At 37.0% G+C, this 23,898-nt stretch overlaps 1 protein-coding gene across 1 annotated transcript in view; it reads right to left on the reverse strand.

Annotated features, from left to right (window-relative positions):
• Positions 1-23,898, reverse strand: part of DCC (DCC netrin 1 receptor) — a 1,166,576-nt gene that overhangs the window by 628,105 nt on the left and 514,573 nt on the right. The window contains 1 exon segment of the mRNA XM_029216808.1: positions 12,843-13,127. Within this exon segment, the coding sequence (XP_029072641.1) occupies positions 12,843-13,127 (285 nt within the window).

Genomic DNA, 23,898 nt, shown 5'->3' on the forward strand with positions numbered 1-23,898 from the left:
AGTTTCTATCTATATATCTTGCTTAGGTGTCTGTTAAGATCTTTTGCCAATTTTTTAAATTGGTTTGTTTTCTTACTGTTGAAATTCAAGCACGTGTCGTATATTTTGGATACAAGTCCTTTATCCAAATGTGTACTTTGCAAATACTTTCTCAGTCTGTGGCTTGTTATTCTCTTAGCATAGTCTTTTACAGAGCACAAAGTACTAATTTTCACAAAGTCCAACTTATTCTCATAACATTATCTTTTACGGAGCAAGAAGTACTAATTTTCCCAAAGTCCAACTTTCATGCATTATTTTATAGGCAATGTATCTAAAACTTCATTGTCAAACCTAAGATCACCTAGATTTTTTCCTGTATTTTAGAAGTTTTTTCTTAATAGTTTTGTGCTTTATGTTTAAGTCTATCATCTAATTGGAGATTTTGTGGGGGTTTTTTAATGAAAGGTATAAGGCCTGTGTCTAGATTGGTTGACTATATTTCTGTGGGTCTACTTCTGAGAGCTCTGATTGTTCCATTGATCTATTCCCCTATTATCTTGACAATATAACAATATCTTGACTATTGCAGCTTTATGAGTTACCGTCAGACAGTGTGAATCCTCTGACTTCTTTAGTATTGTATTCACTATTCTGATTCTCTTGTCTTTCCACGTAAATTTTAGAATCAGCTTATTGATATATACAGAATGATGGGATTTTGTCTGTATCTTAAAATATTAATAGTTCAGGCATCACTGGGCTCAGTGCCAGGAAGGAAGCATCGGCTATTTTTAGACAGAGCATATATATTCTAGATTACTTCAATCTCAACCTGGTCCATTTCAGTTACATTTATTATCTTTGCTCCTCCATAGACATTGGAACCTGATCGTATGTGTCACCCTGATCATACATATGGAAATGTCAGTTTTTGGCAGAGAAATCTGGTTCCATTTCTCCAAAGATATTTCTCTGTAATTATCCAATCTAATAAATTCTAATATTATGGAAGTTCCCCCCAAAAGCTAATGGAAATGGTCTTTAATAGTAAATAGTTCATATGTTTCACAACATTGTGACAGATTCAATATGATCACAAATTGTTTGATCTCCTTCAGTCCAGAGTTGAGGGTCCACTTTCCTATGATTTAAATCTGGCCTGGCCCTGTGTCTTGCTTTGACCAATAGAATGTGTTGGGAATTATACTGATGAGTTCTGGACACAAGGCTTCAAGAAGCCATACAAGTTTCTGCCATGGGTCTTTATGAAATGACCATGTTGGTCTAGCCAACTGGAGGATGAGAAGGCACATGGAGGATGACTGAGTTTCGCAGCCAAAACCAGCACCAACTGACAGACATGAGAGTGAGGCCGTCTTAACACTCCCACCTCGGTCAAATATGCCTGAGTGACTCAAAGTGAAACCTGCAGAGGAACAGCTGAGATAAACCGCACAACTATAAGAGATAAAAATTTAAGTCCCTACATTTTGGAGTGGTTTGTTGTACAGCAATAGATAGCTGAAATATACACATGAATGAAAACAAAACAAATCCATCCCAGCTATTTAAAATATTTAAAATACCAAGTAACCTTTTTGGTTGCTGTGATTTTTAGTTTGACTTTTGGTTTCTGTTTGTTTTTTTTCACTATTAGGGTGATTCTGGTTATTTAAAGAAACATGATTAACCTTGAGGTATCCCTTATTTTTCTCCATTAAAATGTGATTTTTTTTTTTTTTTAGAATTTTTTTAATAAGAACATATTTTTTTTAGAGTAAAGAGTTATTTTAAACTCTGGTGTTGCAAAGTGGATGGAAATTATACAAGAAACAAAGAAATTATAAAAGCTAATGACTAAAACACAAGGCAAATATTGAAGAGCAAATGAAAATTCTCCCTACAGACTCCATAATAATATAGATGAAAAAGCCCTGGGGCGAGTGAACTTAAGATTCTAGGTCATGACCTTTGTCGACTAAATTGATTTTAATTGAACTATGATGGAATTAGTAATTATTCATAAAAATTTTTGTTCTTGCTACATGGCCACTGATTATTGAGAACCCAATGGAGTTATTCAGCTAATAACGAATATGAAAAAAAATCCAGTAAAATAACAAACATGATTTCATCAAGGAAATGGCATATAATACCGGTCTGAAATGTTCTATTTCATAAATTTGTGATAGGTACACAAATGGTCATTTTATTTTTATTCTTCAAATTGACATATGTTTCATATACTTTTATGCGTGTGTAATATGTTTTGCAATTAAAAGACGGGACGGATATGCAAGGGTGGATTCTAGGAAACATATTTGGCAATAGCTTTAAAATCAAACCAGAAAAAAATGACTTTTCTTCTAATGTAAATTTGTATATTAAAAATTTCAAAAACAGACCTCTTTCATATGATGCTCACGGAAGTGAATGCACACACACTGTCACAACTATGTTTTCTAAATGGATTATAAGCAGTCATGATTTGCTTGGACTAAAACCCAGTTTAGCTTTTTCCTGTTGGGAGGTAAATGTTAGCCTGATTCTCTGATCTGATCTCATTGTCATGCTAGTAGAGATACAGCTAATCCTCCGCACAGACGAAGAGGGTGGTACATAAATAAAGAAAAAGCAGTCATTCCAGCGATGCAGATCTTTGACATACACAGATCGCATTAAATTCTAGCAACACCTTATGGCAACATGCTGCTTTTACTTATGCTTTTCTTTCTTTTTTCCTTCCTCCTTTTCTCCTTTCCTCCCTTCCTCCTTCCTTCCTAACTTTTTAAATAGTAAATTTGGCCTACTTTGGCTTAATCTATTATCTTAGAGAGGACTGATCTACAATCATCAGGAAAATGAATAATAATGTAAACAGTGGATCTCCACCTGTTTGGTCTCAGGAACCATTTGTATTCTTACAAATTATTGAGGTACCCAAAGAGCTTTTATTTATGTCGGTTATAGCTATAAATAGTTACCATATTAAAAATCAAAACAGAGATTAAAATATTTTTATTAAGTATTCACACCTCACCAAAAATGGTATTTAAAAAAATAACTACACTTTCCAAAATAAAATTATTAGTAGTACCTTTTATTTCTGTACATTTTTAATGTGTCTTAAAGGAAAATGACTAGATTGTGTCACCCTTCTGCATTCACTTTGTTCTGATATGCTGATTTGGATGAATTACATGAAAATAATCTGACCTCAAATAGATATGTAGTTGGAAAAGGGAGGTGTATTTTTAACAGCCTTTTCAGAGAACTGTAGATTTTATCTTTTAAGACTGCACCAAAACTCAATAAGGAGTTTCCTGAAGGTTAGTTGTACTGTGAAATCTGACACCATATCAATAAACATTTTGTGTTAAAAAATCCCTTGGTCTATCTCGCATTTTGAAAATATTTTTTGCCCACGCTTGATTTAGTCACATCAATCAATGGTCATTTGGAATGGTACACTGAATGGGACATACCTTCCAAATGTTGACACATTTCATTATACAGTATCACAAAATCTCATTTGTTACTCTCACCACCAATCCCATCAGAAAGGCCTTTTAATATTGCAAAGCTGTCAAGATCCCCGTGGCAGATACAAGATTTCCAAATTTCTAATTTTGTCTTAAAAGCATGAACTTCATCCTTGGGAGCAAATACTATTTTCCTTGCACTGACTGACTCACTTCGTTTATTTTTGAGAAAATGTCTAACTAGTACTCAAGTCTGAATAGCTACAGTTTTCCTGCTGATGGTCCTTTCAAGTAAAAATGATGCCCCCCCCCCAAAAAAAGCAGCTAATTCACCTTGAAACTCAAATGATCACGGAAGCATTTACCCCTCAGAAAACACTGTACTTTGATATCCTTGATGTTTATTTCCCGTTTTGACATGCAGAATATTAAAAAGATATGTATTTAAGAATCAATATTTAATAAAATTAATAATTTTTACTGCTTCATCAAAGACATTCTTAGGTCACCATAGTGAAAAAATACCCCCCAAACTCATTAGGATTATTGTTAAAATAAGGTTTGACCTCACAGATCCCCTGAAATCATCTCGAGAAATGCTAGGAGTTCATAGACCATACTTTGAAGACCTGCTATAGCCACAGTCTCAACAAATTAAGCAGTTTTTTGAGGCATTCAAGAAGCCCATTTCCTTTCAACATGGGAATAATTTTGCATCGTTCAAGTAGAAGTAGAAATTGATAAATTAAATATACCTTTTCTCCTCCTTTTCCTCCTCCTCAACAATCATCATTATTATTTTGCAGTTAGAAAAGCAGCGCAAAACTTAAATATTTCCCATCATTCTCGTTCAGCAATAGGCCATTGAAAGTTAAAAAGCATCTTGGACCGGGCTTCCCTGGTGGCGCAGTGGTTGAGAGTCCGCCTGCCGATGCAGGGGACACGGGTTCGTGCCCCGGTCCGGGAAGATCCCACATGCCGCGGAGCGGCTGGGCCCGTGAGCCATGGCCGCTGAGCCTGCGCGTCCGGAGCCTCGGGAGAGGCACAACAGTGAGAGGCCCGCGTACCGCACACACACACACAAAAGCATCTTGGATCAATAAACTGACACATTTAACCTACAATTCGGAAGTAAGAACTCAACTATCCTCAGGGCCCATGCACTAAAGAAGCATGGAGAAAGTGCACTAGTGAAAGTGGAGAGAATATTTTCCATTTAAAGACATTTCCTCACCCCACCTCCCCACCCGCCAAAAAAAGGTTTCGTTAGACCTTACACTGGCCAAATTTATTGAATCTGTGAGGCCAGCTGGAAGCTAGATTTGACTCTCTGCATTCCCAGGTTTTCCCAAACGCCTCGGGGCCACATAATTTTGCCTTCCTTCATGATCCATGACCAGGTTGAATATATAAATTACACAACTTGGGATATGTTTCAGAATGAAAGGTAACTCTCTTTATAATTATTCTAGGACATCAAGTGTGACCAGGACTATCTTGTGCAAACTGGAAGGCATTCTTACCTTGCAATGACTTCTTTTTTTTTTTTTTTAAATGGGGCCATTTTCCTAAACTATTGTTTAGGAACATCAACACTAAACTTAACATGGCAGAATCTAAAGAATGACTGAGGCATAGAGAAATTTAACGATGGACCATTGGCATCTGTGTCAGCAAGAAAAAAAAAAATACTGGTTTTTACAACTTACTGTCTTCCTCAAAATAACTAGTATTTGCTTTTAATTTTTATGCTTTCTGAATGCAAAACCTTTTTCCCTCATTGTATACTCTTGATTTCTTTATTAAATTCCTGCCTCAGTGGAATATCAAACATTTTTCCAATTGGAAATAAAAGGGCACTGCAGGCTACAATGGGATATTCTCTTTGATTTCTACCCAGGCATAAGAGTTACAAATTAATTTAACTTCACAGAGCCTCTGTCTGTATCCTCAGTTTCAAGCTAACCTACTGTCCACCTGCTGGCTGATTAGCCATCCCCCATCTAGTTCTGTTTTAGGAAATTCAGCAGGTACCATGTGTTTTCAAACAAAAGTAGGTATCCTAATACGTGCTCTGAGCCAAAAATTCCACGAAACTCCTTCTAAATCTTTTAGAGTGTCTTTCATTAAAAACGAGCCTAATCCACACGGATCACAGGAATCTAAATTTATTTAGTAAAAAACAAAATCTCCATCTGGCTGAAAGCCAAGGAGCTTTGAACAGAGAGGAAGAAGGGAGCCATTTCTCAGAAGCTCTAGGATTCTATTACTTTCCTTCCTTGTTTACACCAATTCAGTGCTAAAAATGGCATTCCCTGTCTGTAAATACTCCTACATCTGTTCATATTTCCTCTTTCCTTCTCCATGTACACACACATACTGCTATTTGTAGTTAGAGTTTGGAAGAAGAAAGGGAGTGTCTATTCCTATCATTGGCATGTGGTTATATCCCTTCTGTCTCACAGGCAAATTTTGAGTCTATCAGTTTCATTTTACAGCAGATCTGAAGGAAGTGATTTTTCTTTTACAGAATGATTTTTTTTTTAAATTTTACAGCTGACAGTAGAATCCCAGAAAACAAATGTTGCCATTATGCTGTGTCAAAGTTAGTTTAGGGAACCTAGAAATCTTCATAATTTATATAAATGCATAAAGCAGCACTTATAACTTTCCAGAAAAGTAATGGATTTGTTATTCTCTCATTTTTGATAAAGAACCAAAAGTATTCAAAATATTTCCTCTTTGGCCAATGTTGAATAAATGAAGTTGTGCCCATAACTCTTGACTAAATGTGTCTTCTTTTATGCTCGAGGAATAAACTGATGTCCAAGAGGACCAAAGAAGAAAGTTCTACCAGTTCTTTCATTAATTTTTGTGACTTTTGCACTCATAGGTTATGGGTTTTGCTTCCACACACCCTTGGAGAAACCCTCTTGTTTGTGTATGAAACAGGGAAGACTACCTGACCCTTCCGTCACCCACCCAGGGCTGCTTAATGTCATATTCCTAGGAAATGCAGAACTGACCATACGTCAGCCCAGTAGACTCAGGAAAAGACAAGCTCTCTCCTTTTCAAGAAATGGTTATTCCTCCTTGTGGAGGGCAATCTCAAGCATATTGTGTGAAATAGCAAATTTCATTGAGGGAATGAAATTTAAGATTAGATAGTATAATCAATATCTAAACTCACTAAAGGTCGAGGATGAACATAGATAAACTAGTGGATTTGGTGAAGGAGAGATCACTGGTGACATTAGAATGACAGACTTGGCAACAAAAATGTCATAGATCTCCCAGTATTCCAAGTACTTTCAACTTGGAATCCTGGACCTTGTTGATCACCCCCAAAATAGCACTGGGAGATGAAGATTTATTCTTAGCAAATTCAAAAAGCAAACAGACATTGTCTACGTGTTGTCTTACATATCCACGGTAAATCAGCTTAGATTTGCTAACATATGAGACTTTGTTGCATTTAAATGGGATTTCATCAACTCTGTGTGAAGCACTGGTTATCTCAGTTATCTTGCATTGGCTAAAAGACCTAACTTACAATAACTAATTCATATAATATAACATGCTTGTCCATTGGTTTCTGTGCTCTGCCCAGCTCAGGCTCCCCAAAAAGGCTGGATAAAGTTATCATATGAGGGGAGGGGGGCAAATCATGACATGGAACTTGGTCAGTTCACTGCCTGGGCAGTCAATTTATACAATAAAAAGTATTAAATCTTCTTTTGGTCTGCTTTCTATGACAATATAAACTGACTTTAATTTTTAAAAAAAAATATAAATGTAAACGTCTCCTATTTTATGAGATTGATTTTTGACCTTTAATTGTTGTATTTTAGCATGGCCTCATGGTTTTGAAAATTTAGAATTTGTCTAGCAAACTTCTACTCTTAAACATTACAATTATAAAGGCAGAATTGTGGATTAATGTGGATAAAATAATAAAAGAGATCCTCGGTAGTGAGATTTGGAAAGGCTGATCTAGTCCAACTTCTAAACAGCTAAGGAAACTAAGGATTTTAGAGGATTAAAAGAATCGGCAATGACTAACAAAGATAAGATATTAAGAAGTCTTATTTATTGGCTAACTCTTATTTCTAAGCCAGTGTCTGTTGCACTATTTCATACAGCCAAAGAAATGATGCTGACAGAGAGGTAAGGGTGAAAATCACGTATCAATGAGTTACTAGAGAGGAAATAGTTGCAGGGTACTCTGGCTTCTAACAGATGTGAAAAGGAAATGAAGAAAATAGAGTACTATGGATAAATAGCACAAAACATGTAATTAACTACCACTAGGTCAATGAATACTTTGATATCCAGAATCAAAGTCAGGTAACTTCATAAAAGAAAAATAATCTTGATATGAGAATCAAAATCTTTAAAAGTGGAATTTCTAAGATGCCAAAGTAATTATGATAGTTACTAAGGACTTAGCAATTCTAGGCATTATACTTGGCCCAAAAAATTGCAGCCTCATAACCACCCTATGAAATTGTATGAAATTACTCTCTACATTTTGCAAGGTTAATAAATTAAGACTTAGATTAAGTAATTTGCTCTAATTGCACAACTTGCAAGTGGTGAAACTGAGATTTGTACTTTGGTATCAGACTCCGTGCTTTTCACACTTTTATCATAAAATAGTTCAAACTGGGAATTTTAAATATTAATTGATCAACATGAACCAAATCCATGGAAATGACAGATGACAGTCCACATGCTAACCCCTTCATGCAATCTGGATTACATCTAATATAATATTTATTAGGAAGCACAAACTTCACATGGTTTAAAGGTAATATGGTCTGTTACTTTATTCTTTTCTAAGTACAGATAAGAGAGAAGCAGAAGAAATCATTTTATCCAACTTGGATCTATGAAAGACCAAGTGTGTCCTGTTTATAGCATGGCATAGGAAATAGTTTCAGTCAAAACTAGCCTAAAAAAGGAAAGCAAACTATGGGAAAATCCTTCAAAGCAGAGAAAAACATTAAGTAGAATACAAAACTATCAGGTAATACAGTAATGTGATTTGCTCTTCACTTCCCTGTTTCTGTTTTTCTGAGTGTGCTTTATGCCATTGAATCCATTGTTCAAAAACCTTTAAGGATCCCTGATCATGAATAAAGTGAATAGAATCAAGTCTAAATTCCTAGACATGGGACTTAAGGTTCTCCATAAGGCAGGTTCAGCTTCTAACTCCAGATTGATCACCTGCTATTATCATTCTACAAATGGTTATATCTCCTGATGACCTACAAAAGTAATCTCTCTAAAGACTTTTGCAAATTTTCTACCTAGAATTGATGTATCCCTTGTCTGTGTTGTTTTGGAACTAGAGATATTTACCTAAATTTACCATTCCCTGCCTTATATTAGTCATATGGCTATGAATTAACTGTCTGGCTCGATGGTAAATTTCAAAACAAAGAATGTGTCTTCTTTGTTTTCCTCTACAGATTATTATTCTGTAGAAATTATACAAATAAATGGTAGGAAAATGTAATTAGCTTTGAAATATAAGTAATATTTAGTCAAACTAAAAAGTTTAATGCAGCCATTGGTTAATAATAAATTCTTAGAGACGAACATATTCTGAAACGCTTTTAAAACCAAAAAACACAGTTTTCCTTTTAAATAATATGCCTTTTGGGATGGTTTCTATTAAAATTTATTCCAATAAAAAATAAATATAGAGAAAAATCATTCAAAATATATTTTAGTCCAACTTATTCCATTAAAAGCCAATGTCTCTAATTACATAGATATTTAGTTCAAGTCTATCCATGATCCAGAATCATCTAATTATAGTTAAACGAATGAACAACAGATTGAATTACCAATTGATCAATTCAATTAGGCCATTAAGAAAACTGAAATCAGAGTTCCAGTGTATGGGCCAGTTATTTTAGTCAACCTAGTGCCCAAAGCAGATTTATAATTCATCAATTCAGTCTACTGTTTGGCACTCAGACATGATGAGTTCTGAATAAAGTGGACCTGACGATCACTATGGCTGTTTCAATCCCTGCTACATTCTCCATCACAGACAATGAGACATTTTAAACCATCTCAACTCTCAGTGTTTTGTTATCAATATTTCAAAAAAAATCCTTTACAATAATTTAGTAGTAACTTACTCTGTTAAAAATATATAATTCCCCATAATTTTGTCTTCAAACATTAATCAACAAATTAGTTACCAATTTTTCTACCTTTTAATGAAACAAATAATTATTCATTTAATCTTGAAAATATACAATGTTATGAGAAAAATCTCTTTAAAAAATTTGTAATTTAATTTGAGCACAATAACACCACTACCCTGCTCCTAATCTCAGGAAAAGTGCCACTACCTAGCTTCATCTGAGCGTGGACTCCATTCCCTCTCTCTTGAGGCACATCTGAAATGTCTCCAAGACCTGTCCTTACTATCTCCCCACCCATCTTCATTTCTGAATCCTTTCTGATACCACTTTAGTAGGAGCTTTTGATCACTTCTCTCCAGAATTAATGCTGTACATTCTACCGTATCTTTCTTCCTTCAGTTTATCGTCCTTGCTTCCAATTTCTCCTCCTTCAACACTTCCTATGCCCTATGACCTAGTTAAACAGAATGCGTGCAGTTCCTCTGAAAAACTTTTATCTCTATTTTCTCTGTGTTTTGCTGATGCGGTTCCTTCCTCCTGGGGTAGTCTTCTCTTGGCCTAGCTACTACTTGTTCTTCAAGACGGGCACATTGTTTTTCTCTCTTATGTAAGGGGATGGCACTCTGTATTTCTTCTTTCAAAGAACGGTCTACTTGCTTTATCTATTTCACCCACTAGACAACCGTTTGCGCGGGCATTATCTTTCAACTTTGTATTCCCAGTAACCTGTGTGATGACAGGTACATAAGATTCACTCAAAAGCTTGTTGAGTAAACTGCAACTGCTTGCTGGAAGACAGCATTTCGAAACAACTATTTGATTCTTAAAATCTGAATTTAATAAATCTCTGTTACTTGGTGATATCAGACACCTGATACATAAAAGTGGCAACCTGAAAGGTATTCTACATAAACTTGAATAAGGGCATCAAATTACATATTATTTAGAAATGGATAACTCTCCACACATATGCACACAAATGAAAATACTCTCTTTATGAACTGTGGTAAAAACAAGTGTTGAACAAAGTTGCAGAACTTCAAATTGGCATTTATGTTTCAAATTAAAGGGAAAATAGATAAGTTCATCAGTCAACATGACATTTAAATGGCCATGGAAGAATGTACTTTTTTTAAAGAGTGGTAACCATATACGTACCACTTTAATGCTTCTAAGTCATGTTAATAATATGATGGATTTCTATTTTAACTGTGTCTATCTTACCCTATTAAACACATGTTACAATAGAGAAAGGGTGATATACCTGTGCAATTATGACTTCCTCAAACTGGTACTTATAGAAAGCGGAAATTGATTCAGAAAGGATTAGCACAATTTTAAAAATGAGGAAACGCTAAATGGCAACTAAAAGAATTTTGTACTTGTTGTGGATTTGTGAATTTGACCTCTAAACCAGTTTGCAAACTCTGGGATAAATGGGACAAACATGGTCTTCCAGTAGGTCCTTTATGTGGTCAACAATATACAATACAGGATTAATCAAGTATGCTAATAATGTGTGTGTGTTTATTACCTTAGCTCATAACTCCTTTGTGAAGTTTATACTTGAATTCATAGAACTTTGAGAAAAATTCTCATTAGATGTAGTGATTTAAAAAAAAATACGAGTTTTCATTCAGGTAAGTAAAACCCACACACCTCCAAAGTACAACGGCATATTCTTGATTTTAGCCAAATTAACAATATGAAATTTGGCTTTAAATAAATCTCCATGCATTACAATGCAAATGTGTTTTGCAAGGTGAAGAAATGAATGTAAATGGTGATTTGATGATTATGTCTCTGTGCCTTTCAAATGTTTCCATTTCATATTTAATATTTAATTAGTCCAACTTTATCCCTTAATACCACTGGAAAACAGACTTTTCGGTCGTATTAACATAGTCAAACATATTCTTGCCAATTTTCTACGTGGCTTACCTGGGCTTCGCATCTGATTGACTCAGATGCATTATTAAGGGTATGTGAATATAAATATTTAAAATTTTTGTGTATCTAATGGATGCGTAAATAAATGCATGTACGCGTTGGGAATAAATGCTGCATCTGCATCTGTCACTGCCTAGAGGATGGAAGGCAACAGTGTCACTGATGGTTATTGACACATTTAAGTCAGTATCCCTGTGACTAACAGAGGAGAGAATACACAAAAGGGTTAGAAGCGGTTTTAGAGAGGTCCTAAATTGAGGTCTCTGGAAACTTTCAATCACATTGCCAGTCTGCATTTGGAATGACTTGGGGATGTTACCCTCTACCTAGCAGAAGGACTTGTGACCACTACATACAGAATGTGGAGACAAGAGCCAACGCCAGTGCTTTGACAGTGAGTCTGTTACAATTACTCAAGTGTTGCCTTCTTTGAGATTCTCACAAATGAGTCTAAATAAACCCTACAAGTAAAATTAAATGAGAAAGTATTGATAGATATTACATAGATATAAGATAGTAGCAGTTATTGGAAGAGATCTTAGAAAATATCCATTCTAACCTCTGATTATTTAGGAGAGAAAAATGAGGCCAGAGTCTTAGGGATTTTCCAGGGAAAAGAAAGGGAGGTAACAGATGGAGAGAAACATTTTCCTTATCATAACATCAATCACACTTTATTGTAATTACTCGTATGTCCATGTTCACCCAAAATTCTACATAAGCCAGGCTCTGTGTCAGTCTTAGTCATTGCTGTATCCCTAGTACTTAGCACAATGCTTCACAGAAATGAGTGTATGAATGGATAAGCAAATGAATGTTCAATATTAAGCTGGGGAAGTCTCTTAACCTTGCTGAGCCTCACCTTCATCCTCTGAAAATGGGGATAACAATAACTACCTCTTAGACTACTACCAGAGGAGAATCAAATAACATAAAAATGTTTAGCAATGGGCTTTGCACAAAGAAGCACTCATTAACTATTAATGCAATGAGTGAGTGAATGAAGCCAAACATAAGGAAAATACCTGTTTCTGTTGTACCAGAAAGTTCAACTACAAACCATGGAGAGATAAGAAAAGCTTTATGGCATACCCTCATCTAATGGTTCATTTAGAAAAGAAGAAAAATATATAAAACTAAATGCAATACACAATACAGAACTTAAAAACAACTACTAAATATGTGTTAAGGGAAAAATTGCTCAAACAACTCTAGAAAATACAATTCTGAAGAGAATAAAGAGCACTAATCTTATCAGCAATACCTGATAAGATTCTCACTTCTGCTTCATTTCCTGTTCTTGAGCTGGCTGGATTCCGGGCTAAGCATCGATAGATTCCAATGTCTCCCAGTTGAAGTCTACTGATTTGCAAGGCTCCAGAGGGCAAGACCACCACGCGGGAGTCGCCCGGGATGGGAGTCAGGTCTTGTTGGTTTTTCTGCCAGTGTATGGTTGGCATCGGCTCCCCAATGACTTCACACTTGAGTAGCACTGTGTCGCCCATGAAGGCAGTGACAGATTCTGTCTGGGAGAGGAACCTCAGTGGTCCTAGGAGAAACACAAAGAACAAAGGGTAAATCTTTCAGAGGAGGCACAGTAGTCACCAAATAAAAAATCACACCTGTATTCTTTTTAGAAAATTGTATTCTATAAAGCATCTTCTCAAAATACATCTCGTTTGCTCTCCACATTTCACCACATTACGTCTGGCCCAACAGTAGTTTCCGTGACTGAAAAATGATAAAGATGTTGCCATTAACCTCTAGAAGCTAACTGTTCTGTTTTTATTGGGTAATAAAACAGCCTTATAAAACAAACAAACCAGGCAAGATCATCCTAATTTTATACATGAGGGAACTGAGGTTCAGAGAAGTGAAATTCCACATGCATTCACACAGTTACTACAATGTAATCCTGCAAAGGGGACCTGGTTCTTCCAAATTCTCATCCTATGCTCTTACTGTTAGCCAACTTTGGACAAAGGACTATGAAGTTATGGGGATTTATGAAGGACTGGCCATATGATATAACCCAGCGCAGTTTCAAGAAAGATGAGTCTTGAAATTATAGTAAAAAAGAACAATCTTTCATGGGCTGACTCCTTAAGGTAAATGACCATCAGTATTTGCCAGTTATAGCTGTGGTGAAATGAACAAATGCTTAAGTTGGAATTAGACTAGTTTGCGTTTCTAGTCTGGCTGGGCCACCTACTCTGTGTGAGTCCTTTGGTAACTTGTTTCATTTCTTTGGGCTATAAAATGGGATAGTAGTGAATTCAACAAATACAACTACTATGATGTTCATTTGAAATAACATGTAAAAAAGATGCATCCATATGGATTAAGCAAAGGTAGGGGAAAATGAAAAGACAAAAAAATAAATAAACTGGCTATCACTGAGCATGAAGGATGGTGAGAGAGAAGCCTCCTCCATCATGATGCTGTATATGAGAAGGGTGGAAGATATCTGGAGCCTGCCCTCTTGAACCCCCTTTTATGAACAGATGGATATTTGTGACCCTAGTTCTTTGACCGTGAAAATATTTTTTGCGATTACAAACATATTTGAATGAATTATGTCACCATTGATGGATCATTGGCAATTTTACTTTCTAGAGTTAATCCAATTAACTAATTTTAATTTCTTGATTTGTGTTCTATTCATCACAGTTATATTCCAGTATTTTAATCTTACTGGAATTGGTTTCCCTGTATGTGCATTTCACAGTAAAATTTCATTCATTCATCAGTTTGGGTTTCATGTCAAGTTTTTCTGATCATATTTGCATTACTGCGATTTTTATTTTATAGATTATAAGTAGGTCAAAGTTTCCTAGGTCTCAGTTTAAATTTTGTCAGGAAACTTTCCACCAATATTTAGTCAATAACAAATTCTAATGTGTTCAGTTTTAACTACTGTTAGGTTTATTTGGGGTCCATTAATTCTCACAAACCTAACTTTCCCTATAATCTGATAAAAATTTTGCTGGAGTGAAAAGGGCAAAGGCAAAATGACCTAGGTTAAAGCATCATAATTTAATATGAGAGACAATCAGAAATGCTGTAGAGAAGTCTCATATCCTAGGCTAAGGTAGCATTTCATGTCCCTTTCAGGGATTAGCCTTTTGAGCCACAGGGTAACTGAATCTATGAAAAAGGAAATTACATCAGTATCACATATGGAATAGATTTAAGTTGCCAAAGATGGTCTACCACTCACTACCGCCACACTCATAAACAGACCTACAGACCTGGAGATGTGGCATCATGGTTTAGCAAGGACAATTGATTCTAGACCATAGAGAAATATGAATTTTGATGCATATGTTAATTTATCAATGGAAATATATCCTACACTTAGGTATTAAAATTACTCATCTGGAATCTAGATCCATGGAGCTATCTGTCTCAACAGTACAGATGTGTCTACAGTGGGAGCAAACCACATGCCTAATTTTATTCTTCTCATTTAGTTAACTGGAAATAATCTATAACTATGCTGGATCCACCACTGAATGAAGATCAAAAGGAATCCATTAACTTGTGCCCTAGCTCATTGTTCAAAGTCCAATTTCCAGGCTGTCTGTAGCATATAATCTTGAGTGTATTCAAAAGAAGCCACATTAATCTACTACTGATTGGCTTTGGTATGGATTTAAAGCATATACTTGAACAGCGAATGGTTTATATATACTACACAAGGCAAATCTGCAATGAGTAGTGTCCAGATGTTGTGACGGTTACATACATCAAGATATTTTTCAAATACGTTTCTGACTTGTTTCCTTAATAGCTTTCTTCTTGGTCTTCACATCCCTACCATTTTATAGTTAAGGAAACACCGTTGGGAGTAATTTACCCACACATACAAGTTATACATTTTACACAAAGGAGGTAAGAATAAAATATTTTTGATAAGTTGATAAAATATCTGGATACTTCTATATATTCAGATATATGGTCCTGTACAAGTTACATACACTAGATAAAATTCTAAATATGTATTTTACATCTGAATGTCTGTGGTATTCACAAAATTCACCTAAAGAGTTCTAGAGCATAGAATAAAACATAAAATGAAAGAGTAATTCAAACTGATACTCAACAGTTGGTTCCTTTATATGAACTTCATCTAGCTGGAAGAATCATAGATGAGGCATGAGATTATATATTAATATAATTGGGCTTAATGGAGTTGGCTATTGTTCCACATGCTTAATCACTATGGTTATTTTAGATCTTAATAAACAGGGGGTTGGAATTACCTCTTAAAATTTAATGATGCGATGTTTGAAAACTTCAAATAGTTGATTATTTGATATAGTGAGAAATTATAAACATGATTTGTAGCTTTTTCTTTGTGTCTCTACAAAGGAAACCCCAAGCATCAAAAAGAAATTCTAGGTTTACAAGGTTCTATACGGCTTGAATTAATGCTTCCGGTATTGTGCTGTCTTTGAGCACTCTCATCTCATGGTCATGCAACAAACCAGCAACAGTATTAAAAGAAGAAGTTATAGGCTATCAACTTAGTACTATATTTTCAAGGCAGAGTATGAGCACCTACTTATGAACATTAAACTCACTGTAACTCATAAGAACGAAATACAGTGTTTTCATAAGAGTCATTCAAGGCTCTAATGCAATACAAAGATACAGGTATAATTTTAACTAGATCTTCAGGAAAATAGCTACCCGCTCATCAAGAGCGTGCTCATGGAAAAAGCCTGGTTCAAGTCATTAGATCACATTTGATAGACTGTAATCATAACACGAATGGTATTCCTATCACTACTCTTTTCTTACCTAAATCCATTCTAAACATAGTCAAAAGAGGAGCGTTTCTAAATCACCACAAAGTTTTTTGTTTTTTTTCACTCAAGAAACTCTAACATTCCATTTTCTAATATTGTCTCATACCCTAAATCCTGGCTGGTACCCACGAATCTAATACAGTGTTCCTTCCAGGCTCATCTTCCACAACTCCTACGAAAGAATTCTTGGATTTATTGAACAGGTCTATATCTGGCTCCCTCTTGATTGTATTTCTCATGAAATTTCCTCTTAAGAAGTATACCTTCTCCCCTAACATCTCCCTATCAAATCTGTCATCATTCTTAAAGTACTAAGTCAAAAAAATCTCTTCCTTAGACTTACTTACCAGAAATCATCTCTTTATCTTTTGAATTTTTACAGAACTTATAACTTAAGATAGAATGACATAGTTGACTGTATAAATAAAAGGCTGACAAGTGTTTATATGTTTGTATATGTGCTTTTTCAGTCCACAGAATATATCAAATATCTACTGAAAGAAAAAAAAACAAATATTTACTGAGGTTCCATGTCTAAGTAGACTATTACAAGCATGAAAATTTTGATAACTGCATTTGAGTGTTGGTGTATCACTTTCTAACACACTCTGTGGCAGTTTAGGATGGTGAATAACACACCTGGGTGCCAGATTACCTGGGGGGTCACTTCTCTGCCTCATCATTTAGCCAGACCTTGGCCTTCTTTTCTTTTTTTTTTTTTTTTTTTTTTTTACAGAATAGAGAAGTTCAAGGCCACCATGAAACCATAAATAGCGACTGATCAACTCTATCCATTAAAAAGATGCCTGACTTCCGGGAAGAAGGCGGAAGAATAAAATGCGGAGATCACCTTCCTCCCCACAGATACACCAGAAATACATCTATATGTGGAACAACTCCTACAGAACACCTACTGAACGCTGGCAGAAGACCTCAGACCTCCCAAAAGGCAAGAGACCCCCCCATGTACCCGGGTAGGGCAAAAGAAAAAAGAATAAACAGAGACAAAAGGATAGGGACGGGTCCTGCACCAGCGGGAGGGAGCTGTGAAGGAGAAAAGGTTTCCACACACTAGGAAACCCCTTCGCGGGCGGAGACTGCGGGTGGCGGAGGGGGAAGCTTCGGAGCCATGGAAGAGAGCACAGCAACAGGGGTGCGGAGGGCAAAGCGGAAAGATTCCAGCACAGAGGATCAGGGCCGACCGGCACTCACCAGCCCAGAGGCTTGTCTGCTCACCCGCCGGGTCGGGTGGGGCTGGGAGCTGAGGCTCGGGCTTCAGTCGGAGCGCCGGGAGAGGACTGGGGTTGGCGGCGTGAACACAGCCTGCAGGGAGTTAGTGCACCTTGGCTAGCTGGGAGGGAGTCCGGGGAAAAGTCTGGACCTGCCAAAGAGGCAAGAGACTTTTTCTTCCCTCTTTATTTCCTGGTGCGCGAGGAGAGGGGATTAAGAACGCTGCTTAAAGGAGCTCCAGAGACGGGCGCGAGCCGCGGCTAAAGGTGCGGACCCCAGAGACAGACATGAGATGCTAAGGCCGCTGCTGCCGCCACCAAGAAGCCTGTGTGCAAACACAGGTCACTATCCACACCCCCCTTCCAGGGAGCCTGTGCAACCCACCACTGCCAGGGTCCCGGGATCCAGGGACAACTCCCCCGGGAGAACGCACGGCGCACCTCAGGCTGGAACAACGTCACTCTGGCCTCTGCCGCCGCAGGCTCGCCCTGCACTCCGTGACCCTCCCTACCCCCAGCCTGAGTGAGCCAGAGCCTCCGAATCAGCGGCTCCTTTAACCCCGTCCTGTCTGAGTGAAGAACAGACGCCCTCAGGCGACCTACATGCAGAGGCGGGGCCAAATCCAAAGCTGAGCCCTGGGAGCTGTGAGAACAAAGAGGAGGAAGGGAAATCTCTCCCAGCAGCCTAAGAAGCAGCGGATTAAAGCTCCACAATCAACTTGATGTACCTGCATCTGTGGAATACCTGAATAGAAAACGCATCATCCGAAATTAAGGAGGTCGACTTTGAGAGCAAGATTTATTATTCTTTCCCCTTTTCCTTTTTTTGTGTGTATGTGTATGCTTCTGTGTGAGATTTTGTCTGTATAGCTTTGCTTCCACCGTTTGTCCGAGAGTTCTAACCGTCCTGTTTTTTTTCTTATTACTTTTTATTTTAATAACATTTTATTTTACTTTACTTTTGTTCTTTCTTTCCTTCCTTCCCTCCTTTAGACAACGAATCATCCCAAATGGAGGAGGTGGACTTTGAGAGCAAGATTTATGATTTTTTCCTCTTTTCCTCTTTTTCTGAGTGTGTATGTGTATGCTTCTCTGTGAGATTTTGTCTGTATAGCTTTGCTTCCACCATTTGTTCTGGGTTCTATCCATCCATTTTTTTGTTTTCTCTTAATAATAATTTTTTTATTTTAATAACTTCATTATATTTTATCTTACTTTATTTTATTTTACTTTGTCTTTTTTCCCTTCCTTCCCTCCTTCCTTCCTTGCTCCCTCCCTCCCTCCCTCCTTTCTTTCTACTTCTACTAATTCTTTCTTTCTACTTTTTCTCCCTTCTCTTCTGAGCCGTGTGGATGAAAGGCTCTTGGTGCTGCAGCCAGGAGTTAGTGCTGTGCCTCTGAGGTGGGAGAGCCAACTTCAGGACACTGGTCCACAAGAGGCCTCCCAGCTGCACATAATATCAAACGGCGAAAATCTCCCAGAGATCTCCATCTCAACACCAACACACAGCTTCACTCAATGACCAGCAAGCTACAGTGCTGGACATCCTATGCCAAACAACTAGCAAGACAGGAACACAACCCCACCCATCAGGAGAGAGGCTGCCCAAAATCATAAGTCTACAGACACCCCAAAACACACCACCAGACGTGGACCTGCCCACCAGAAAGACAAGATCCAGCCTCATCCACCAGAACACAGGCACTAGTACCCTCCACCAGGAAGCCTACACAACCCACTGAAACAACCTTAGCCACTGGGGACAGACAGCAAAAACAACAGGAACTACGAACCTTCAGCCTGCAAAAAGGAGACCCCAAACACAGTAAGATAAGCAAAATGAAAAGACAGAAAAACACACAGCAGATGAAGGAGCAAGATAAAAACCTACCAGACCTAACAAATGAAGAGGAAATAGGCAGTCTACCTGAAAAAGAATTCAGAATAATGAGAGTAAAGATGATCCAAAATCTTGGAAATAGAATAGACAAAATGCAAGAAACATTTAACAAGGACCTAGAAGAACTAAAGACAAAACAAACAATGAAGATCAACACAATAAATGAAATGAAAAATACTCTAGATGGGATCAATAGCAGAATAACTGAGGCAGAAGAACGGATAAGTGAGCTGGAAGATAAAATAGTGGAAATAACTACTGCAGAGCAGAATAAAGAAAAAAGAATGAAAAGAACTGAGGACAGTCTCACAGAATTCTGGGACAACATTAAACACACCACCATTCGAATTACAGGGGTCCCAGAAGAAGAAGAGAAAAAGAAAGGGACTGAGAAAATATTTGAAGTGATTACCATAGTTGAAAACTTCCCTAATATGGGAAAGGAAATAGTTAATCAAGTCCAGGAAGCACAGAGAGCCCCATACAGGATAAATCCAAGGAGAAATACGCCAAGACACATATTAATCAAACTGTCAAAAATTAAATACAAAGAAAACATATTAAAAGCAGCAAGGGAAAAACAACAAATAACACACAAGGGAATCCCCATAAGGTTAACAGCTGATCTTTCAGCAGAAACTCTGCAAGCCAGAAGGGAGTGGCAGGACATATTGAAAGTGATGAAGGAGAAAAACCTGCAACCAAGATTACTCTACCCAGCAAGGATCTCATTCAGATTTGATGGAGAAATTAAAACCTTTACAGACAAGCAAAAGCTGAGAGTTCGGCACCACCAAACCAGCTCTACAACAACTGCTAAAGGAACTTCTCTAGGCAAGAAACACAAGAGAAGGAAAAGACCTACAATAACGAACCCAGAACAATTCAGAAAATGGGAATGGGAACATACATATCGATAATCACCTTAAATGTAAATGGACTAAATGCTCCCACCAAAAGACACAGATTGGCTGAATGGATACAAAAACAAGACGCATATATTTGCTATCTACAAGAGACCCACTTCAGACCTAGAGACACATACAGACTGAAAGTAAGGGGATGGAAAAAGGTATTTCATGCAAATGGAAACCAAAAGAAAGCTGGAGTAGCAATTCTCATATCAGACAAAATAGACTTTAAAATAAAGACTATTAGAAGAGACAAAGAAGGACACTACATAATGATCAAGGGATCGATCCAAGAAGAAGATATAACAATTGTAAATATTTATGCACCCAACATAGGAGCACCTCAATACCTAAGGCAAATACTAACAGCCATAAAAGGGGAAATCGACAGTAACACATTCATTGTAGGGGACATTAACACCCCACTTTCACCCATGGACAGATCATCCAAAATGAAAATAAATAAGGAAACACAAGCTTTAAATGATACATTAAACAAGATGGACTTAATTGATATTTATAGGACAATCCGTCCAAAAACAACACAATACACATTTTTCTCAAGTGCTCATGGAACATTCTCCAGGATAGATTATATCTTGGGTCACAAATCAAGCCTTGGTAAATTTAAGAAAACTGAAATTGTATCAAGTATCTTTTCCGACCACAATGCTATGAGACTAGATATCAATTACAGGAAAAGATCTGTAAAAAATACAAACGCATGGAGGCTAAACAACACACTACTTAATAACGAAGTGATCACTGAAGAAATCAAAAAATACCTAGAAACAAATGACAATGGAGACACGACGACTCAAAATCTATGGGATGCAGCAAAAACAGTTCTAAGAGGGAAGTTTATAGCAATACAATCCTACCTTAAGAAACAGGAAACATCTCGAATAAACAACCTAACCTTGCACCTAAAGCAATTAGAGAAAGACGAACAAAAATAACCCAAAGTTAGCAGAAGGAAAGAAATCATAAAAATCAGGTCAGAAATAAATGAAAAAGAAATGAAGGAAACAATAGCAAAGATCAATAAAACTAAAAGCAGGTTCTTTGAAAGGATAAACAAAATTGATAAACCATTAGCCAGACTCATCAAGAAAAAAAGGAAGAAGACTCAAATCAATAGAATTAGAAATGAAAAAGGAGAAGTAACAACTGACACTGCAGAAATACAAAAGATCATGAGAGATTACTACAAGCAACGCTATGCCAATAAAATGGACAACCTGGAACAAATGGAAAAATTCTTAGAAAGGCACAACCTGCCAAGACTGAATCAGGAACAAATGGTAAAATTCTTAGAAAGGCACAACCTGCCAAGACTGAATCAGGAAGAAATAGAAAATATGAACAGACCAATCACAAGCACTGAAATTGAAACTGTGATTAAAAATCTTCCAACAAACAAAAGCCCAGGACCAGATGGCTTCACAGGCGAATTCTATCAAACATTTAGAGAAGAGCTATCACCTATCCTTCTCAAACTCTTCCAAAATATAGCAGAGGGAGGAACACTCCCCAACTCATTCTATGAGGCCACCATCACCCTGATACCAAAAACAGACAAGGATGTCACAAAGAAAGAAAACTACAGGCCAATATCACTGATGAACATAGATGCAAAAATCCTCAACAAAATACTAGCAAACAGAATCGAACAGCACATTAAACGGATCATACACCATGATCAAGTGGGGTTTATTCCAGGAATGCAAGGATTCTTCAATATACGCAAATCAATCAACGTGATACACCATATTAACAAACTGAAGGAGAAAAACCATGTGATCATCTCAGTAGATGCAGAGAAAGCTTTTGACAAAACTCAACATCCATTTATGATAAAAATCCTGCAGAAAGTAGGCATAGAGGGAACTTTCCTCAACATAATAAAGGCCATATATGACAAACCCACAGTCAACATCGTCCTCAATGGTGAAAAACTGAAAGCATTTCCACTAAGATCAGGAGCAAGACAAGGTTGCCCACTCTCACCACTCTTATTCAACATAGTTTTGGAAGTTTTAGCCACAGCAATCAGAGAAGAAAAGGAAATAAAAGGAATCCAAATCGGAAAAGAAGAAGTAAAGCTGTCACTATTTGCAGATGACATGATACTATACATAGAGAATCCTAAAGATGCTACCAGAAAACTACTAGAGCTAATCAATGAATTTGGTAAAGTAGCAAGACACAAATTTAATGCACAGAAATCTCTGGCATTCCTGTACACTATGGATGAAAAATCTGAAAGTGAAATCAAGAAAACAGTCCCATTTACCATTGCAACAAAAGGAATAAAATATCTAGGAATAAACCTACCTAAGGAGACAAAAGACCTGTATGTAGAAAATTATAAGACACTGATGAAAGAAATTAAAGATGATACAAATAGATGGAGAGATATACCATGCTCTTGGATTGGAAGAATCAACATTGTGAAAATGACTCTACTACCCAAAGCAATCTACATATTCAGTGCAATCCCTATCAAACTACCACTGGCATTTTTCACAGAACTAGAACAAAAAATTTCACAATTTGTATGGAAACACAAAAGACCCCGAATAGCCAAAGCAATCTTGAGAACGAAAAACAGAGCTGGAGGAATCAGGCTTCCTGACTTCAGACTATACTACAAAGCTACAGTAATCAAGACAGTATGGTACTGGCACAAAAACAGAAATATAGATCAATGGAACAGGATAGAAAGCCCAGAGATAAACCCACGCACATATGGTCACCTTATCTTTGATAAAGGAGGCAGGAATGTACAGTGGAGAAAGGACAGTCTCTTCAACAAGTGGTGCTGGGAAAACTGGACAGCTACATGTAAAAGTATGAGATTAGATCACTCCCTAACACCATACACAAAAATAAGCTCAAAATGGATTAAAGACCTAAATGTAAGGCCAGAAACTATCAAACTCTTAGAGGAAAACATAGGCAGGACACTCTATGACATAAATTACAGCAAGGTCCTTTTTGACCCACCTCCTAGAGAAATGGAAATAAAAACGAAAATAAACAAATGGGACCTAATGAAACTTAGAAGCTTTTGCGCAGCAAAGGAAACCATAAACAAGACCAAAAGACAACCCTCAGAACGGGAGAAAATATTTGCAAATGAAGCAACTGACAAAGGATTAATCTCCAAAATTTATAAGCAGCTCATGCAGCTCAATAACAAAAAAACAAACAACCCAATCCTAAGATGGGCAGAAGACCTAAATAGACATTTCTCCAAAGAAGATATACAGACTGCCAACAAACACATGAAAGAATGCTCAACATCACTAATCATTAGAGAAATGCAAATCAAAAGTACAGTGAGATATCATCTCACACCAGTCAGAATGGCCATCATCAAAAAATCTAGAAACAGTAAATGCTGGAGAGGGTGTGGAGAAAAGGGAACCCTCTTGCACTGCTGGTGGGAATGTGAATTGGT

Source organism: Monodon monoceros, unplaced genomic scaffold, assembly GCF_005190385.1.
Source record: "Monodon monoceros isolate NGI ecotype Baffin Bay Population unplaced genomic scaffold, NGI_Narwhal_1 Super_Scaffold_1, whole genome shotgun sequence".
In the NCBI taxonomy this organism is placed as follows: Eukaryota; Metazoa; Chordata; class Mammalia; order Artiodactyla; family Monodontidae; genus Monodon; species Monodon monoceros.